The 21,646-nt window shown below is 50.1% G+C and overlaps 1 protein-coding gene across 1 annotated transcript; it reads left to right on the forward strand.

Moving 5' to 3' along the window:
• Window positions 1–1,280: 1,280 nt before the first annotated feature.
• Window positions 1,281–21,413, forward strand: rfwd3 (ring finger and WD repeat domain 3). The gene is made up of 13 exons (XM_080505596.1): window positions 1,281–1,409; window positions 2,709–2,986; window positions 3,060–3,313; window positions 4,470–4,525; window positions 5,435–5,614; window positions 5,696–5,787; window positions 10,740–10,854; window positions 13,649–13,874; window positions 15,300–15,450; window positions 15,534–15,710; window positions 15,790–16,004; window positions 18,896–19,110; window positions 20,191–21,413. Exons 2-13 carry the CDS (start codon window positions 2,709–2,711, stop codon window positions 20,332–20,334), a joined length of 2,103 nt encoding a protein of 700 aa, XP_080361722.1. The 5' UTR covers window positions 1,281–1,409; the 3' UTR covers window positions 20,335–21,413.
• The last annotated feature ends 233 nt before the right edge of the window (window positions 21,414–21,646 follow it).

Consider the following 21,646-nt stretch of genomic DNA (forward strand, 5'->3'; position numbering starts at 1 on the left):
ACTTCTGTTTTTAAAACACCTTTTGCTAAATAAACGGGCCACAAATATCATGTGAACACAAACAATCAATTAACCTAACTGTTTAATTAAAGAACCACATCCATCTCTCTCTCTCTCTCTCTCTCTCTCTCTCTCTCTCTCTCTCGGTGCATGCTGGGAGTGCGGAAGGGCTGGGAGCGTGTGTGAGCAGGGAGCGTTTGTCACTAGTGATGAGAAACCCGACTCCTCGAACGGGCTCACGGATTTTTGAGTCGGTCATCCAAGTGAATCGGTTGTCTGAGTCATTTGATTCAGTTGCGCATGCGCACTGTTTCCACCCGCTCCAGGACCTGGAGGCTGAACTGTGACATGAACCAGGGGGAGAATCATGTATTCATAGTAAAATGATGAAACACTTCTGAGGAAAATAAACAATAAGTACACATTAGTTTTTAGTGATCCTGGTCTCCTTATTCTAGATTATGTGTGTTGTTTTTGAGGTTTAGTTGAATCAGAAAATAAATTAGATAAATGATTAAACTGAATAAATACCTGGCATCCAGAATGGCAGATATACAGTATATATTAATGTATACATATGTTTTTATAGTTTATTTTCTTCCAACATTCTGATTTTCTTTTTTTACTAGTATCAATAAATAATGTTATGTTCATAGGACAGAACTAATTATAGGGGACAATATTAAATGTAACACAATACACGCTACAGTGGTATTTTAACATTGTTTATTGTGTATTTAGCCATGTATTATTCATGTATTTATCTCTACAAGCTTTGTGAAACAAACAATGTATTATTTTTTTCTCCGCCGTCACTCGGAGATTTTCAGGTGAGGGAGGGGGGGGAGGGCTCACCGCTCATGAGGTGAACGACACAGCGGAAGTGCTACTGACCGATTCAGTGAACGACTCTTTCGAGTTTCGAGGTGAGTCGGTCATGTGAGCTGAACGATTGGAGCGAGCTGACTCGGGCATGTGAGCTGAACGATTGAGGGGAGGTGAGTCGGTCATTCGTGCTGAACTACACCGACAAGCTGACTCGAGTGTGCTGAAACTGCCGCATGTGAATGTCAGGAGCCGGAAGCTGCTGTGCTTAGCGGCCCAGCTACAAGGAGGCTGTAGCAAGAATGACTCAGTGAACGAGTTAATGAACGTGAAAACTCGTGAGTCACCGTTCAGTAAGTGACTCGCGGGTTTTGAACGATTCGTTCAAATTTGATCGTCACTAAGCTCGCGCCGGGAGATTCGAGCGTTCCTTTTCGCGCTGATTCAACCCGCTGCTGTGCGGCCAGAACGTGGCCAAGTTACCCACAGAATCGGCTTGGACACACTATTTTCTTCCTGTGTTGCAATGTCGTCACCTCCTCCAACCTTGTCGAGCGGGCCCGGGGGCCGGTGAACCTCCAGAGGTATGTTTGAGACCAAACTCACGCCGCACAGCTGCTGCACAAACGTTAGCTTCCGGCTGTTAGCCGCACTGTTAGCCCAGCAAGCGTCTTGGTTTCCTTTGTTTTGTTTATTTCCACTGAGCCGGGAACAACACCCTGTTGACATCAGCTGCGATTTTACCATTTTTGGAAGCATTATGCGACATTATGAAGCCACTTTTGCTTTCATCGCTCCGAGCCGAGGCCTCCACGACCTGGGGACGGAGTGTGGAGCTCAGTGGGAGCGCGCGCCGCTTCTCGCGTCCGAACATTAAGTTCCGGTGTTGTGGAACACTGATCCCTGCACGCGGTCTGGAAAAGTCTGCTTCCTGTATGCAAAAAGAAAATAAATAAAAAGACGACTTGCAGCACTTGGCATCATGTTGACTGTCATTTACATGTCAATCATTGTTTACCTTGTTTGAGTTGTCGGTTTTCTTTGTTTGCACTTGTGAACCAAACTGCAGTTAAGATTATTTACCATTGGGCTTTCATGTAAGATAAAGAAATTCTAGACTCTATATCGCTTATATTATTATATTATTATAATATAATATAATCTGTATTATACAACACCTGCTGTACGTAATAACGTTGATGCAGCTGTGCAGGACTTTCGGACAGGAGGCCACATTGAAGTATCTTTGGACAGGATGGCTCCTCGTGGGTGTGTAACTTTTACCCAGTTGGGTGCATCAAGAAGCAATGTGAGCAGGCAAAGACCTGTCAGAGTTTAGAGTTTTTCCTGTCTTGAGATAGGCTTGAACATTCACGGGTGAAGTTACGGGACAAAACTGGGTACAGCAGGTCTGATCCATCATAATGCATTATGCATGTTGGCACAATTTGCAACTTTCTTCAATTTTGCTGGCTGGATTGTGCTCCAGGTTTGTTAGCTCAGTATCTGTCCTGTGATTGTGTTCTTCAACTAGATCCCAGAGTGCTTTCAGACTTCAATTTGATGCCTAAAGAGGCATTTCTCCTCCAGAGAACTAGTAAATGTGACATGCTGTGTGACCATGAGATGAGCATGGTCAGGAGGAATCCTAAAATAGTTTAAACAATGTTTAATTGATGCAAACGTGCCTAAAGTCTCCCCAGTACGTCCCCATGAGCAACAGCCTCAGAAGTTGCTACAAGGCTCCAAGTTTTCATGTTGGTAATCTCAGTGTCCTCGTCTTGGCTGAGAGCAAGGACACCCAGTGTGGTCTCCTGCTGCTGTACACCATCAGCCTGAGGCTTCAGGTTCATGGATGTTGTTTGCACTCTGCTCCCTTGCAGATGGAGGCCATGGAGGTGGACCTAGCGCTGCAGACCGGAGGTGTCAGGCGTCCAGGGGTTGCTGCTGCTCCTGCTGCAGACCAGGCAGTGGGGGCTAATGCACCTCAGGTGATCTTCGACTCGGGCAGTAGCACCGAAGTGGATGAAGATGACGGTGAAAGTGAGGAAGCTGCAGCTCCCAGGCTTCCTGCCACCTGGGCATTCAGCCAGAGGGTGGTGCACGGTGCTGCGGGTACACGCTCGGCAGTTCGGGGAGCGCCCATACGGAGGAGACTCAGGTAACGACAGCTGGCCAAAGAAAGAAGGCTCAGTTTGTCAGTGTTCCTGAAGGTGTGTGTGTTTGCGTCTCAGACAGGGACTCAGGGTCCACTACCCCAGCCAGACTGCAGCTCCCTCCAGCGGATTCCCAGATTTCCTCCTCCGAGCGCCGGCCGCCAGCGTGGCCGAGCCCGAGTCGGGCAGCACCACGGAGTTCAGCGAGTCGGACGAGGATGAGGCAGAGAGGAGCGAAGACAGAACGTCTGCTGCTGAGCCGGTGGCCCCGGCTGGTCTAAACGCAGGAAACGCTGTCCAGCAGGTTCAGCCACAGGACGCCACCACATCCAGTGAGTCCCACTTCTGTCACAGTCCTCAGCCGGAGCTCACTTCCACATTTTACAAAATGATCAAACTCTCCCTAAGCCTTTAGAGAATCTTTGCCATTTGAATTTGTTGTCTTTAAAATATATGAAATTCCAGCTGGTTATCAGTGAAGAGAGAAAATCTCACACACGTCACATCCACACCTACGTTGTTTCAACCTCAAACGTATATTGGACTGTCAGAGCTTTAGCCTGAAAAAAAGCTACGCATTCACAGCAAGAACTGACAAGAACGTCCCCCGAGCCTCTCAACCTGGAAATAAACATCAAGCTGCAGTCGTTTAGAGTCATTGTGGTTTTAAAACGCCATTGGGTACAGGTTTGGTGTTCAGATGAGATCAGTGGTCTTCTTTCAGTTCCTTTGAGCACAAACCTGTTAGAAAGGGAAACCGAACAGCAAGAATCAATCTGTCTCGTAGTAAAGGTCTTTATTTTAAATTACTAGTTTGAGCTGTGGTTATTTCATTTAATGCATATAATGAATAGAATAGGTTGTCATTGTACAAGTACTATGGGGGGGGGGGGGGGGGGGGGTCATCTAGTGAATGTTTTGGCTGCTAAGGCCAGTTGAAGTAGTGGCAGCTCCATTGTAGTGTCAAAATAATTCCCAGCATATGCAGACAGCAGGAATTCACACATGTAAGTTTCCACATAAAACAATGAATGGGGGAAAAAATGAATATAAAGACTGGATAATATACAACGGCTCAGAAGGAACCAGCTTTGGTATTTGAAACCTTTTTGACAAAAGAACTAAAGCACGTATGAGCTGCAGCCCCTCACTCACCGTCATGCACACTTACTGTAAAACTCACTTGCTTTTCCTGCTCCTTCTCTCTTCAGAAGACTTGACCTCTCCTAAATCACTGGTCCTGCTGCCCTCCACAGTACGCAGCTTGTGATTGTTCAGTTTAGACCAACTAGATCAGTAACAGGTGTGATGAGTAACATTTTCACTGGTTCAGAATGTTCTGTAATGGGGCCACTTGAACTGTAGAACTGAACTGTTGATTGTTTGCAGCAGTATATTCCAGAGGAAGAGAGCAATTATAGCACATTAAAACCAATCACTCTGTGCCAGAGGCCTCGGGTCTGATGTTGGAAGGCGTTTTCTTTTCAGCCTCCAGTTCAGCGTCACACAGTGAGAGGACAGACGCCCAGAATGTGAACGCTCAGGTAAAGTTCAGACGTTCTTCTGATTCCTGCTCAGTTATTACATCGATTGAAAGAACTAAGTGCGAGTCCTAACCTTTATTTACTTGTCGATATCAAGTACAGATAGAAGGCCTAATTAAGGTTCAAGGTTCAAGGTGTTTTATTTGTCATATCGCCAGTAAAAGCCAGGTTTCACGGAGAATGAAATTCTTATTTTGCCGTTCACGCTGAAGCCGACCTATATAAATAAGTATATGCACAAGAGAATACAATATAGAAAATAAAAAAATAAAGTAAAGTAACAGAGCAGTGCAAAAAATAGTGTGACGTGATAGTGTTAAGTGCCGTACAGCCTAATTCATACTTCATACACAAACAATATTCAAAGTCTCTGCCTTGCCACAGTTTTTGTTCCTCGGTTCAGATTGTTCATTATTTCATCTAGTTTGGTTTGTTGGATGTTGGTGTGAAACCAGGAGAGAGAAATGTGTTGTGTGGAGTCTCATCCTGTTATGAAGTACCGGTTGTGTGTGTTCATGTCAAAATAAAAGCCTCTGGTGTTCAGCTTGGCAGAATAGAATCTCAACTCAGAGCAATTCTTCCTCGGCGCTCGCCACAGTATTTATACTAGATTACTCTGCACACTGCTCTACCAGCTGACAGTGGCTGAGAGAGCAAATGTTTTTTTTTAGAAAAAATGTGAAATAGGATAATTTCCTACGGCTCACCTGATTAAATCTCGCGGAACACCAGTGTGCCGCGGCGCAGTGGTTTCAAAACACTGGTTTATTGGATGAGGTTTTCGAAGTGGGTGCAGTGAATTGAAGTTCCTGCCGTTGCACTTTAAAGCTCAGTCACAGGAACATTGTTCATATTGAAACATCCCGACTTGCAGCTTCAGTGTTTGTTTCCTCCTCCCTGCTCCGCCAGCCGGCCCCTGGCCCGCCTCCCAGCCAGGAAAGCGAAAGCGATGCCTGCACCATCTGTTTCGAAGCGTGGACGACGGCGGGCGAGCACCGGCCGGCCACCCTGCGCTGTGGACACCTCTTTGGCTACACCTGCATCCAGCGCTGGCTCAAAGCCCAGGGCCCCTCTGCTAAATGCCCCCAGGTCAGCAACCGGCCCCGGGGAGCTTTCGGGCAAACGGCAGCATTTGACAGTCGTCCGTCGTGTATTCCTGTGTGTTCACAGTGCAACAAGAGGGCAAAGCGCTCGGACATCGTGGTGCTGTACGCCCTCAAGGTCAGAGCGCTGGACAACTCGGAGCAGGAGAGCTTGAAGAAGTAAGTGTTGGTCATCTTGCTGTGTCCATTGGAAGTTTGGATTTGCTTCGTATTTTTGATGTTCACGAAAGCCGGTGTGTAAAATCTCTATATTGGAGGCAAAACGTCCTGGAGTCTTCCTCCGGCAGGTGGCGACGTGAAGATGTCTTGTCCTCAGTCATTAAATTTCAATTAGTCTGCTCTTGATTTGATATTAAAATTCTTTGTGTTCATAAAATGAGGTTCTTTCATTGGCCAAGGTCTTTCATTATAGAATAAGCATGGAATGGCAATTTTCTACGGATTTCCACCGATGTCTTTTTTGAGAAAAGCTGTAAATCCCTTGAAAAGAAGTGTAGGAGGGCTGAAATACCTACATTTTACTGCTCCCATCAAGGAGAAGGTTGGATTAGTATTGAACCTAAATGTGCTGCGGCCGTCTCACGTTCATCTTTCTTTTACCAAGGAAGTTAGTTGAGAACCGTTTCTCATTTGAATAACAAGCTAGTCAAGAGGAGGCATTGAACATGATGACAAGAAAACAAGATGCATGGACAGAAAATCACACAGTGCTACAAAAAATACACAGACTTGTAAAACAGGAAAGCTAGAAACTGGTGCAGTGGTCTTGAAGTGTCTCTAGCAGATTCTTTTTAAACCACAGCGATGCGTTATGAAGTGAGTTTTGAGGATCGTTGCAGAGGGTTCAGTGGTTAGTGGCAGAGAACCAGGGGGAGGGTGGAACCAGGGGGAGGGTGGAACCAGGGGGAGGGTGGAACCAGGAGGGGGAGTGTGGAACCAGGAGGGGGAGGGTGGAACCAGGAGGGGGAGGGTGGAACCAGGAGGGGGAGGGTGGAACAAGGAGGGGGAGATTGGAACCAGGGGGAGGAGGATGGAACCAGGGGGAGGAGGATGGAACCAGGAGGGGGAGGGTGGAACCAGGGGGAGGGTGGAACCAGGAGGGGGAGGATGGAACCAGGGGGAGGGTGGAACCAGGAGGGGGAGGATGGAACCAGGGGAGGGTGGAACCAGGGGGAGGAGGGTGGAACCAGGGGGAGGAGGGTGGAACCAGGGGGAGGAGGGTGGAACCAGGGGGAGGAGGGTGGAACCAGGAGGGGGAGGGTGGAACCAGGAGGGGGAGGGTGGAACAAGGAGGGGGAGGGTGGAACAAGGAGGGGGAGGGTGGAACCAGGAGGGGGAGGGTGGAACCAGGAGGGGGAGGATGGAACCAGGAGGGGGAGGGTGGAACCAGGAGGGGGAGGATGGAACCAGGAGGGGGGAGGATGGAACCAGGAGGGGGAGGGTGGAACCAGGAGGGGGAGGGTGGAACAAGGAGGGGGAGATTGGAACCAGGGGGAGGAGGATGGAACCAGGAGGGGGAGGGTGGAACAAGGAGGGGGAGGGGTGGAACCAGGGGGAGGGTGGAACCAGGAGGGGGAGGGTGGAACCAGGAGGGGGAGGATGGAACCAGGAGGGGGAGGGTGGAACCAGGAGGGGGAGGGTGGAACCAGGGGGAGGAGGGTGGAACCAGGAGGGGGAGGGTGGAACCAGGAGGGGGAGGGTGGAACCAGGAGGAGGGTGGAACCAGGAGGGGGAGGGTGGAACCAGGGGGAGGAGGATGGAACCAGGAGGGGGAGGGTGGAACAAGGAGGGGGAGGGTGGAACCAGGAGGGGGAGGGTGGAACCAGGAGGGGGAGGGTGGAACCAGGAGGAGGGTAGAACCAGGAGGGGGAGGGTGGAACCAGGAGGAGGGTGGAACCAGGAGGGGGAGGGTGGAACCAGGAGGGGGAGGTGGAACCAGGAGGAGGGTGGAACCAGGAGGGGGAGGGTGGAACCAGGAGGGGGAGGGTGGAACCAGGAGGGGGAGATTGGAACCAGGAGGGGGAGGGTGGAACCAGGAGGGGGAGGGTGGAACCAGGGGGAGGAGGGTGGAACCAGGAGGGGGAGGGTGGAACCAGGGGGAGGAGGATGGAACCAGGAGGGGGGAGGATGGAACCAGGAGGGGGAGGGTGGAACCAGGGGGGGGAGGGTGGAACCAGGGGGAGGAGGGTGGAACCAGGGGGAGGAGGGTGGAACCAGGGGGAGGAGGGTGGAACCAGGAGGGGGAGGGTGGAACCAGGAGGGGGAGGGTGGAACCAGGAGGGGGAGGGTGGAACCAGGAGGGGGAGGATGGAACCAGGGGGAGGGTGGAACCAGGGGGAGGAGGGTGGAACCAGGGGGAGGAGGGTGGAACCAGGGGGAGGAGGGTGGAACCAGGGGGAGGAGGGTGGAACCAGGAGGGGGAGGGTGGAACCAGGAGGGGGAGGGTGGAACAAGGAGGGGGAGGGTGGAACAAGGAGGGGGAGGGTGGAACCAGGAGGGGGAGGGTGGAACCAGGAGGGGGAGGATGGAACCAGGAGGGGGAGGGTGGAACCAGGAGGGGGAGGATGGAACCAGGAGGGGGAGGATGGAACCAGGAGGGGGAGGGTGGAACCAGGAGGGGGAGGGTGGAACAAGGAGGGGGAGATTGGAACCAGGGGGAGGAGGATGGAACCAGGAGGGGGAGGGTGGAACAAGGAGGGGGAGGGTGGAACCAGGGGGAGGGTGGAACCAGGAGGGGGAGGGTGGAACCAGGAGGGGGAGGATGGAACCAGGAGGGGGAGGGTGGAACCAGGAGGGGGAGGGTGGAACCAGGGGGAGGAGGGTGGAACCAGGAGGGGGAGGGTGGAACCAGGAGGGGGAGGGTGGAACCAGGAGGAGGGTGGAACCAGGAGGGGGAGGGTGGAACCAGGGGGGAGGAGGATGGAACCAGGAGGGGGAGGGTGGAACAAGGAGGGGGGAGGGTGGAACCAGGAGGGGGAGGGTGGAACCAGGAGGGGGAGGGTGGAACCAGGAGGAGGGTAGAACCAGGAGGGGGAGGGTGGAACAGGAGGAGGGTGGAACCAGGAGGGGGAGGGTGGAACCAGGAGGGGGAGGGTGGAACCAGGAGGAGGGTGGAACCAGGAGGGGGAGGGTGGAACCAGGAGGGGGAGGGGTGGAACCAGGAGGGGGAGATTGGAACCAGGAGGGGGAGGGTGGAACCAGGAGGGGGAGGGTGGAACCAGGGGGAGGAGGGTGGGAACCAGGAGGGGGAGGGTGGAACCAGGGGGAGGAGGATGGAACCAGGAGGGGGAGGATGGAACCAGAGGGGGAGGGTGGAACCAGGGGGGGGAGGGTGGAACCAGGGGAGGAGGGTGGAACCAGGGGGAGGAGGGTGGAACCAGGGGGAGGAGGGTGGAACCAGGAGGGGGAGGGTGGAACCAGGAGGGGGAGGGTGGAACCAGGAGGGGGAGGGTGGAACCAGGGGAGGAGGATGGAACCAGGGGGAGGAGGATGGAACCAGGGGGAGGGTGGAACCAGGAGGGGGAGTGTGGAAACAGGGGGAGGAGGGTGGAACCAGGAGGGGGAGGGTGGAACCAGGAGGGGGAGGGTGGAACAAGGAGGGGGAGATTGGAACCAGGGGGAGGAGGATGGAACCAGGAGGGGGAGGGTGGAACAAGGAGGGGGAGGGTGGAACCAGGAGGGGGAGGGTGGAACCAGGAGGGGGAGGGTGGAACCAGGGGGAGGGTGGAACCAGGAGGAGGGTGGAACCAGGAGGAGGGTGGAACCAGGAGGGGAGATTGGAACCAGGAGGAGGATGGAACCAGGAGGGGGAGGGTGGAACCAGGAGGGGAGGGTGGAACCAGGAGGGGGAGGGTGGAACCAGGGGGAGGAGGGTGGAACCAGGGGGAGGAGGGTGGAACCAGGAGGGGGAGTGTGGAACCAGGGGGAGGAGTGTGGAACCAGGGGGAGGAGTGTGGAACCAGGGGGAGGAGGGTGGAACCAGGGGGAGGGTGGAACCAGGAGGGGGAGTGTGGAACCAGGAGGGGGAGGGTGGAACCAGGAGGGGGAGGGTGGAACCAGGGGGAGGGTGGAACCAGGAGGGGGAGATTGGAACCAGGGGGAGGAGGATGGAACCAGGAGGGGGAGGGTGGAACCAGGAGGGGGAGGGTGGAACCAGGAGGGAGAGGATGGAACCAGGGGGAGGGTGGAACCAGGGGGAGGGTGGAACCAGGGTTCTCCGGACTTCATGAAGCTGTGAGAACAAAGCGTGGGCGGCGTTCTGAATGTCCGTAATGAAAGCAGTGATTGTCTGCTGGTCAATCGCTTCATACAGAGAATCAGTGATCGGCTGAGAAGGAAGGACTTCGACCAATCAGAGCTCCCGTTTCACTTCACCCTCAGTCGTGTGTCTTGCAAGCGGCTTGATAGATTGGAGGGATGTTGAATATTTGGGGAAAAAAACAAAAACATTTGGAGGTAATGAAGTTGTGAGTTTTAATTGTTCATTTACACAGTTCATAAATTCTGCACTGAAGTTTTGTAACTTAAATCAAACGTTAGAACAAAGAAATTCATTGTTAGTCTATTTTGAAACTTCAGAAAAGAAACTCATTTATTAATAGTATTCATGTTTTCTGTTACCAGTATCATTTTCATTGCATTGATTCAATATTATGTAATCATACATTTGTCACACAATCATGACTTGTTTCTCCCGTAGGAATTGACTTCCCATCATTTCAGTACCGTGACATTGAGAAACTGCTGTGAACTAACCACCATTCTTATGAAAGTACATGTGTATCATTGACCCAGCTTGTGGCTCCGCCTCCTGCAGTTTAACGCCAAATCAGCCGTCCCTCTTTCAGACCCCTTAATCCTGTTCAAGGTCGCTGGTGCTACGAACCATTCCCAGCTAAACACCCGAACAGGAAATATCTTCTGTAAAGTGAGAACACAATGAGAGTGTTGACAGAAGCACATTTTGAGGGCTCAAGTCCTCCCCACCATTGAAATCTCACAGAAGTGACATTTTCATGGCAGAAGACGACCGATCAGTGTTGGCTTGTGTCTCTCCACTGGTGCAAAGTGCATGATTGTGTGAGCATAACATGCAGTCTTGTGTGCTTTAGGTCTCTGGAAGAGGAGCAGTCTTTGAGGAGGAAGGCTGAACTGGAGTCTGCTCAGTACAAACTCAAACTGCAAGTGGTCACAAACAAGTACGGCCAAGCACAACAGGAGCTCCAGGTATCAGCATCTCCTTTCTGTCGCTCCACTTTATCATGTCTTTCTTTGAAATGTGCCGAACGTACGAGATGAGTATCATTCCTGTCTGGAGGAACACCACGTTTAAGATAACAAACATTAACTGGAAGTTTTGCAATAAGCACAACTGCTGTGCTAATGCAGCAGTGCTTTTAGCTCCGATCAATGATGCTTAACGAGTTACCTTGAGAAAACTGAAGTTCACAGAGTAATAATATGGACACTTCCAGCAGTTGCTTGTACTTCTTTACATGGTTGTTCATATCCATACAATGCATTGTCATGCTACTATTTTTCTGGACATCAGACTTGGTTGTTTGTGGACTAAAATGTGTTTAAAACCTCTTTTCTAAAGTGATCAATCCGTTCTCTTCTGCAGTTTAAAGTCCGAGTGAAATGGAAAACACTACTTTGCAAAAAACGATAGTTGTGGTACTACTTCTAAGGTTCCTCCGACTCTGCCCCTCCACTGTTGTCGCATAACAAAGTTATTTGAAGTTTGAATCTCCAGCCGAGGAAGTCGGGGGAATCCTTCTTCGTGGGCGTGACGTCAAGAGTTGTGCAGATCTCCATCTGTTGTGTTTATATCGGCTTGTTTCCTCTTAAATATCCAAGTTTTTACAGTGTTTTGAAGGTATAGTCGGCGTTTTATGAGCCTTGATGAAAGATTGAGCCTGGAAGAGACCAGAGAGGAGGAAAGGAGCACGGGCGGCGGGAGCCGGTAGCTGTTAGCTCAGGCGGCTAGCGGGAGCCGCTAGCTCGGGCGGCTAGTAGACGATCAAGTAATACCTGGACTCATCTTCGGTGATTCAGTCTTCTAGCTCTTGGATGTGTTGGATCCAGGAAGCCGGTCGTTCTGCCAAAAGTCAGGAGCCTCAAAGGTGAAAACTGGCGGCTGCTGAGGCGAGGAGACGAGGACGAATGGAGGACGAAGCGTCTTCTGCTTCCTCAAACATGTTCCAGACGGGGTCACCGATGGCAGAACCACCTTCTGTGTCTTCTTCATCAATCACTGGGTTTGAAATGACCATGATGATGAAATATGGTTCAATTCAGCCTCTTCGTGGTCAAAACTCTGATCCTCCATAATGTAAACACAACTTGGGCGTGTGCACAACTCGTGATGTCACTATTATTGTCAGAAGCTCCGCCCAGCAGAGGAAATGGCGCCGTTTATCGGCTATTTTCTCACAGATTGCCGTGTTTTAACATTTGACCCTTCAGCCAGTTAGCAGGAAAACGTTCTAGAAGAGACACCAGAGAGTTTTGGAGGTGGAACCTTCAGTTCACTAGGACTTTAAATCAGTTGGTGATGATCTAATGTAGATGTGTGTGATACGGCAATATTCTATCGTGAAGGGTTAGATCGTGTTAACGATCTGACGGAGAGATCGTAGAACCAGCTGGAGAACACATTCTATATGTTACAGTTCTATGCTGACGCATCAAGACCCTCCATGCTTTCCACATTACGTGTCCACACAGTGTGCGGGCCGTTGGTGCTACTCCATAGCAGCCTTACTGCAGCCTTACTGGGCTCACTTCTGTGTGCGTTCCATAACGTAAAGTAGCAATCTGGAACATATTTCCATCTCTGATTGTGGCGTTCTCCTCTTTTCCTGAAGCAGTACGTTTCACTGCAGGAGTTCTGAGCCGTCTGGCTCTTCATTTGCTTCCATTAAAAAGTCTTGAGTTCGTTTATGGCAGGAGTCTGAGTGTTGGGTTCTGCAGGCAGCCTTCCCACCACGGCTGGTGCTTCAACCCAACACTGCCAGAGATCAGGAAACTGCCAGCTCCAATCAGCAGCACACCTGTCATCATAGATCCAATTATGTAGACGTCTTCCATGTCCCCGATGGAAAGAATGGACAGACACACGGTGCTCCAGGAGTCCACTGTGTATCCAGCTCCTCTTTGCCCGTTGTTTTTGTCGAAAGGGTTTGATCGATTGTATCGAGAGACCAGCTGATCAAATCCATAACTTCAGTTTGGGTAGAGGTGCAGAGAGGGTCCGACTAGAATCTGATAAGACAAGAGCAGGAATAGAAGGGGAGGGAGGGAGAGCAACACGTCTGCCTTCGTCAAGAGCAGGAAGAGAAGATGTTGGCTCTGGTGCGTTGTGGAATGTCAAGGCTGTCCCCATAGCAGACGGGACGGGGACACCAGGGGGTCCTCAGGGTGAGGCTGGCATGAAGACACCTGTGTGCTCAGTCAACTTAGCTTCTTCCACAGGGTGGAAATCATGGCTGTGTTAACGGGTCCTTCTTCTTCAGGGAGCCCAGGAGCTTTTCATGTTCATGTCAAAGCTCCTCAAAAGCCACACACGGTTTTTATGTTGTAACTTCATCAGTGTTGTCGTTTACCTTTTGGTATGTTTCCATTTTTAGCACATGTTGGTACAATTATACACTTTAACTATTTAAATTGAAATATGTCCAGAAAGGTTTTTCTGGCCTAAATTGTCTTGTTGTTTTCTGTTGGGCTTTTGTTTGCCCTTGTAAATGAAACTCAAAAACCAATGTTCAAGAGAATTGTAATCAAATTGTTCTTGTGATTAAATTTTTTTTTAATCGTGACAGGATATTTTTGCATTTATCGCCCAACCATAATTTAAAGTGATTGTAGTTTGTTTTTTAAAAATCCAGACTCTTTAAACTCAATGAATGTGTGTATGATCCAGATGTTTCTTGAGGCCAGCTTCTCTACCTTTAACGTCTCAGATATGTGTCTTCATGAATGTGAACCATTAACTGGCTCATTCCTTCTGGCCGTGCAGGAGCTGAGGGCCCTGATGGCCAAGGCTGGCAGGAGCTCAGCCACCTCGTCCTCGTCCTCCTCCTGTCTCCTCGCTGCGTCTCAAATGGGCTCCAAGAAGTCCCAGTACAGCTTCTCCAGCGCCGTGCTGGTGTCTCAGGCCGGAGGCTGCAGGGTGCTGTCCTACTGCGAGCCACTGAGCTGCCTGCTGGCCTCACAGCCCTCCCCTCACGCCACGCTGGTCCCTGGTGAGGCTGCTGCTCCTTCACTTTCCTTCTGACAAATACTGGCACTTTTACTGAAGAAGAAGAAGAAGAAACTTTATTTGTATAGCACCTTTCACAGACAAAATCACAAAGTGCTTCACAGAGGCATAAAAATAATAAAAATAGTACAGACAACAATAAAATAGCACGGTCACAATAAAATCGTAAGGTCACAATAAAATCGTATGGTCACAGTAAAATAGTACGGACATAATAAAATAGTACGGACGGAATAAAGATAGAACCAATCGCAGCCATGTCGACTAAAAGCTTGTCTGAACAGCCGTGTTTCCAGCTGCTTCTTAAAAGAATCCACAGATCAGCTCCACACAGCGACAAAGGAAGGTCGTTCCACAATCTAGGAGCAGCAGCTTCAAAGGACATGTCTCCTCTGGCTTTGAAGTGGGTCCGTGGAACAGTGAGGAGGTTCTGGCCCGAGGACCCAAGGGAGCGACTGGAGGAGTACCAGGGGCACAACAAGTCAGACACATATTTAGGTGCCTGACCTTGCAACGCTCTAAATGTCAGAACTAAAATCTTGAAATCAATTCTAAATTTGATGGGGAGCCGGTGCAGAGGATCTAAAATAGGAGTAATGTGAGGTCGTCTGGATGAAGAAGCCTGGATGTGAATTCAGTTTCTGTCCCCTGAAGTGTCTCGGTGCACATTTCTGTATGCAGTGACTGGTTGAATGTCGTGGTGCTCAGGTGACGTTCTTTCACCAGAATAAGGTTAGGTTAATCCAGCTGTAGAGACCAGGACACGGTTTAGATCAGGAGTCATCATCTCTGGGCCTGGAGGCCCGTGTCCTGCACGTCCTGGGTTTCTCCCACTTGCAACACACCTGAATGTAACAAGGGGCTCCGTACTTGGCTTTTTTTACAAGCTTAATGATGACGTCAACATACAGACGCTGCTCCGGGTCCCAGGGTCTGTCTTTGCATCGCCTCCGCCCAGGTGCAGGTGTGGGTGAATTATGACCTTAACTGGTCACCACAATGTGGAACTTTATTTTGTAGAGAGCTGGGGGTTTGGGTACCAAACACAACTTCAGCAACAGACTCATCCTCCAAAGCACAACAGCTGCAAGAGACCCTCCATTCCTGTGTTGTCGCTTGTTAAGCTCAGTCTGCTGCTACATCAATCACTGCTGAGCTTCACCCACTATATATCGGTATTTAGTAGAATGTTATTTTGTGTTATTGTGCGGTATTGATTACCTTCCCTCAACGTCCACACTTCATTGTGAGTGGAGCCGTTACAAGAATTTCTCAGGGATAAACAAAGTATTTGTGATTCTGAAATCAAAACAACAGTCCCGTACTTTGTGGTCATACATTTCCTGGAGGCTTCTCCACTTACGCAGGTAACAGACTGGCGGGAGTGTCTCCTGTGTGTTGTTTTTAGGTTTCGGGGTGAAGAAGGTGAGCATGGTGAACCTGAAGGCAAGTCAGTACGTCCCCATCCACACTAAACAGATCCGAGGTCTGTCGTTCAACAGGCAGAACGACAGCCTGCTGCTGTCGGCCGCCCTGGACAACACCGTCAAGCTGACCAGGTGGGTTCGGGGCCGCGGGGCCGCGGGGCTGGATGTTTTCCCCTCCGTCCTCTCACGCTGGACGCTTGCTGTTTGTGTTGCAGCCTGCTGACCAACACGGTGGTTCAGACCTACAATGCAGGGAAGCCGGTGTGGAGCTGCTGCTGGTGTCTGGACAACAGTAACTACATCTACGCCGGCCTGAGCCACGGCTCGGTGCTGGTCTACGACACCAGAGACACCAGCACACACGTGCAGGAGCTTCGCCCGCTGCGCTCCAGGTGCTCACGCCGGATCTCCCGGGGGGGTCCCGGGTAACTAACGTCCTCGGCCGCTGACCCGGTGCTGTGGTGTCAACAGGTGCCCCGTGGCGTCGCTCTGCTACGTCCCCCGGGCCACGTCCAGCTCCTTCCCCTGCGGCGGCCTCATCACCGGCTCGCTGGAGGGCGGCTGCTTCTGGGAGCAGGTGAACGAGGCCACGTACCGCCCGCACATGCTGCCGCTGGAGGCGGCGCGCTGCATCGACATCCAGGTGGAGGCGGAGAGCCGCCACTGTCTGGTCACCTACCGGCCAGGTAAGACCAGCAGGCTTTACAGGCAGCAAACCGGCAGGGTCCAAAAACTGTTTTCACTCCTCGTCAGTTTAGATCAGGGGTGTCAGTCATTTAAAAACATTTTTTTAATACTTTTTATTTGTCTTTGTTGTTCTAGACATAGAAAACAAACAGAGAAAAGCAACACAAAAGGGGCATCGCACTTTTCAGTCAGTCAAAAAAGGATGATCTTGTTTTCTCTTTCTAAACAAGGTCCATTTCCTCCAGTTCTGTGTTCAGTCACCTGCTTGGTTCTCAGGTGAAAAGTCATTTTCTCCATTGAATAGATTTCCTCCGTGATGGAACTCCAGTGTCCTGTTGGGGTTCTATGTCGACTGGGGGGGTTCTATGTTGACTGGGATCTATGTCGACTGGGATCTATGTCGACTGTGTTCTATGTCGACTGTGTTGTTCTATGTCGACTGGGATCTATGTCGACTGTGTTGTTCTATGTCGACTGTGTTGTTCTATGTCGACTGGGATCTATGTCGACTGTGTTGTTCTATGTCGACTGGGGGGTTCTATGTCGACTGTTGTTCTATGTCGACTGTGTTGTTCTATGTCGACTGTGTTGTTCTATGTCGACTGTGTTGTTCTATGTCGACTGAGTTGTTCTATGTCGACTGAGTTGTTCTATGTCGACTGAGTTGTTCTATGTCGACTGAGTTGTTCTATGTCGACTGGGGGGTTCTATGTCGACTGGGGGGTTCTATGTCGACTGGGGGGTTCTATGTCGACTGTTGTTCTATGTCGACTGTGTTGTTCTATGTCGACTGAGTTGTTCTATGTCGACTGAGTTGTTCTATGTCGACTGAGTTGTTCTATGTCGACTGAGTTGTTCTATGTCGACTGAGTTCTATGTCGACTGAGTTGTTCTATGTCGACTGAGTTGTTCTATGTCGACTGGGGGGTTCTATGTCGACTGAGTTGTTCTATGTCGACTGAGTTGTTCTATGTCGACTGAGTTGTTCTATGTCGACTGGGGGGTTCTATGTCGACTGAGTTGTTCTATGTCGACTGAGTTGTTCTATGTCGACTGAGTTGTTCTATGTCGACTGAGTTGTTCTATGTCGACTGAGTTGTTCTATGTCGACTGAGTTGTTCTATGTCGACTGTGTTGTTCTATGTCGACTGTGTTGTTCTATGTCGACTGTGTTGTTCTATGTCGACTGTGTTGTTCTATGTCGACTGAGTTGTTCTATGTCGACTGAGTTGTTCTATGTCGACTGAGTTGTTCTATGTCGACTGAGTTGTTCTATGTCGACTGGGGGGTTCTATGTCGACTGGGGGTTTCTATGTCGACTGTTGTTCTGTGTCGACTGTTGTTCTGTGTCGACTGTGTTGTTCTGTGTCGACTGTGTTGTTCTGTGTCGACTGTGTTGTTCTGTGTCGACTGTGTTGTTCTGTGTCGACTGTGTTCTGTGTCGACTGTGTTGTTCTATGTCGACTGTGTTGTTCTATGTCGACTGAGTTGTTCTGTGTCGACTGAGTTGTTCTGTGTCGACTGAGTTGTTCTGTGTCGACTGTGTTGTTCTGTGTCGACTGAGTTGTTCTGTGTCGACTGAGTTGTTCTGTGTCGACTGTGTTGTTCCGTGTCGACTGTGTTGTTCCGTGTCGACTGTGTTGTTCCGTGTCGACTGTGTTGTTCCGTGTCGACTGTGTTGTTCCGTGTCGACTGTGTTGTTCCGTGTCGACTGTGTTGTTCCGTGTCGACTGTGTTGTTCCGTGTCGACTGTGTTGTTCCGTGTCGACTGTGTTGTTCCGTGTCGACTGTGTTGTTCCGTGTCGACTGTGTTGTTCCGTGTCGACTGTGTTGTTCCGTGTCGACTGTGTTGTTCCGTGTCGACTGAGTTGTTCCGTGTCGACTGAGTTGTTCCGTGTCGACTGAGTTGTTCCGTGTCGACTGTGTTGTTCCGTGTCGACTGTGTTGTTCTGTGTCGACTGTGCCGACTGAGTTGTTCTGTGTCGACTGAGTTGTTCCGTGTCGACTGAGTTGTTCCGTGTCGACTGAGTTGTTCCGTGTCGACTGTGTTGTTCTGTGTCGACTGTGTTGTTCTGTGTCGACTGAGTTGTTCTGTGTCGACTGAGTTGTTCCGTGTCGACTGAGTTGTTCCGTGTCGACTGTGTTGTTCCGTGTCGACTGTGTTGTTCCGTGTCGACTGTGTTGTTCCGTGTCGACTGTGTTGTTCCGTGTCGACTGAGTTGTTCTGTGTCGACTGAGTTGTTCCGTGTCGACTGAGTTGTTCCGTGTCGACTGAGTTGTTCCGTGTCGACTGTGTTGTTCCGTGTCGACTGTGTTGTTCCGTGTTGACTGTGTTGTTCCGTGTCGACTGTGTTGTTCCGTGTCGACTGTGTTGTTCCGTGTCGACTGAGTTGTTCCGTGTCGACTGAGTTGTTCCGTGTCGACTGAGTTGTTCCGTGTCGACTGAGTTGTTCCGTGTCGACTGTGTTGTTCCGTGTCGACTGTGTTGTTCCGTGTCGACTGTGTTGTTCCGTGTCGACTGGGGGGGTTCCGTGTCGACTGGGGGGTTCCGTGTCGACGGTTCTGGGAGGGAAGAAAAGAGGGAAAGATTATCGGTGATTTCCAACATTGTTTAACTGAATCTTGAATAAACAAACCCTGTTAAAAAAAAAAAAGAAAGTGGGCGAGTTGAGGGCGGGAGTTGAACCGTCAACCTTCCAGCTGGACTGGGATCTGTAAAAGCAAAGTGTGTGCAGATGTGTGTACGCAGTCTGTTTTACCGATCTGACTTTCATCCATTTTCACTTTTTGGGCTCAGGTAGGTTTTCATTAGGAATCCTACATCACGTTATACAGGCGAGGCTCCAGGTCCGTTGTGCATTCTAGTGAGTGTGTATGTGGTGTGTTGCAGGCCGCTCCAACCCGTCGCTGCACTGTGTGCTGATGGCTCTGAGCCGCAGCCCACAGCTGGAGTCGGACCAGCACCCCGACTGCTCCTGCTCGCCGGTCCAGACCTTCAGCGCCGGCTCGTCCTGCACGCTGCTCACCAAGAACGCCGTGTTCAAGAGTCCGGACGGGGACCGCACACTGGTCTGTGCCGGAGACGAGGCGTCCAACTCCACCATGGTGAGTCTGGGTCGGATCTCTACGTGGCGATGAAGCACTTGTAAGGGAATATATTGAAAACACCACATCCATACAGAATTCTCACTAGATCACATGCTTAAAGTCCCAGTGAAATGTAAATTACTTTGCAAAAAACGATAGTTGTGGTTCTACTTCTAAGGTTCCTCCGACTCTGCCCCACCACTGTTGTCACATAACAAAGTTATTTGAATTTTGAATCTCCAGCCGAGGAAGTCGGGGGAATCCTTCTTCGTGAGCGTGACGTCAAGAGTTGTGCAGATCTCCATCTGTTGTGTTTATATCGGCTTGTTTCCTCTTAAATATCCAAGTTTTTACAGTGTTTTGAAGTTATAGTCGGCGTTTTATGAGCCTTGATGAAAGATTGAGCCTGGAAGAGACCAGAGAGGAGGAAAGGAGCACGGGCGGCGGGAGCGGCTAGCCGTTAGCTCGCACGGCTAGCGGGAGCCGCTAGCTCGGGCGGCTAGTAGACGATCAAGTAACACCTGGACTCATCTTCAGTGATTCAGTCTTCTAGCTCTTGGACGTGTTGGATCCAGGAAGTCGGTCGTTCTGCCAACAGTCAGGAGCCTCAAAGCCTCAAAGGTGAAAAGTGGCGGCTGCTGAGGCGAGGAGACGAGGACGAATGGAGGACGAAGCGTCTTCTGCTTCCTCAAACATGTTCCAGACGGGGTCACCGATGACAGAACCACCTTCTGTGTCTTCTTCATCAATCACTGGGTTTGAAATGACCATGATGATGAAATATGGTTCAATTCAGCCTCTTCGTGGTCAAAACTCTGATCCTCCATAATGTAAACACAACTTGGGCGTGTGCACAACTCGTGATGTCACTCTATTATTGTCAGAAGCTCCGCCCAGCAGAGGAAATAGCGCCGTTTATCGGCTATTTTCTCACAGATTGCCGTGTTTTAACATTTTACCCTTCAGCCAGTTAGCAGGAAAATGTTCTAGAAGAGACACCAGAGAGTTTTGGAGGTGGAACCTTCAGTTCACTGGGACTTTAAACTGCATGAACCTCCATCTGAAAGACCCTGACAGTTGCACGTCTCTCGTCCACAGGTGTGGGACGCCGGCAGCGGCTCCCTCCTCCAGAAGCTCCCGGCCGACCTGCCGGTGCTGGACATCAGCTCCCTGTCGGTGAACGGCGAGCACTTCCTGGCCGCGCTCACTGAGAAGATGCTGAAGGTCTACAGGTGGGAGTGACGTCGCTGACGTTCTGCGTAAACCTGCGCCCAATCCAATGCTGCTAAACCTTCAAGTGTGTGTTTACACAGGGAGTGTCGCCCAGTGCCTTTCTGTACATTTCCAAAGTTTTGATGGTCTTTATATGGTTCTCATTGTAAATATGTCGCCTTCTCAATCTTGTACTGGTCCTTTATGAGGCCCCCTTTCATCTTTTGTCCGATTGGTTGGGCTTTGTACAGCTTCTCTTTCATCCTCATATGTGGAGCATTGTGTGTTTGTAGTTTCAGACCACTGCAAAGCAATTTAGGATGACAAAAAGGATATTCCAGTGAAATGTCTTTACGTTCCAGTTCATCATTTTACTGGCAGCATTCCAGTAGCAGAACCCACCGACTGCTCACGGCTGGTATTGGCTGGGTTTGCTTTCGTTTCAGCCTCAGAAGCAGTCAGTACTTAAAGTCATGGTGATAGAAATTAGATTTACACAATTAGAAGCAGAGCAGAGTCAGCAATGTTTCCCCGGTGGAGTTCCAGGCTCTCACAGCCTTCAGTTACCGAAAATGACGATAAATTGCATTTACATGGAGGCGACTGAGTTTTGTTTGTTGTATTTGATTTTTTATTACACATTTATACCTCAAGCAGCCGAGTAAGATGTGTTAAAGCTATGATGTCATCAAGTCCAGGGGTTCTGCTCTAACTGCAGACGTCTGTCATCTGAAGTCATAACTTTAGCTGAGGAAACGAACAGAAGATCCAAATTCTCCATCTTTTTTTTCTAATCTGTATACGAGGTTAGCTTGGCTGAGTCCAGTGTTACTGGTAGGTAAAATAAGACTGAAGAGTTTTTATGACATGCAAGTCGGTTTTTATGGTCAACATCTGAATAATGTTTGCATTCATGCGTCAATAACTGACGTTGAGGTTTGTGGTTTTTCTGATGATGGATTCTTTCTGTGAAGTGGAACATTAAGTGCCAAAGTAATCTGCTGCGTTTGCTTCACTTTTTTTTAATCGCCTTGTCTTACAGAGTTGTATATATGTATATTTGGTACCAACTGTTTTGTGTACGACCTGAAAGTAAATAAAAAGTGTTATTTTTATTTAAAATCCTTCTGCTTCGTCAAGTCTGTTCACGTTTTGTTGATGTGTGCGTACATAGAAAACTGTGCTAAGCTTATAAACACTTTATATTCCCTGTGGATTACATTTCTATTCCCTGTAACCAAAAGAACAATCCTAAATCACAATTTATGCTCAAGTGCTAGTAGGTTTCGTGTAAACTCTTCACCGCCATACTGTGTGTGTGTGTGTGTGTGTGTGTGTGTGT

Source organism: Blennius ocellaris, assembly GCF_963422515.1.
Source record: "Blennius ocellaris genome assembly, chromosome: 11".
NCBI lineage: Eukaryota > Metazoa > Chordata > Actinopteri > Blenniiformes > Blenniidae > Blennius > Blennius ocellaris.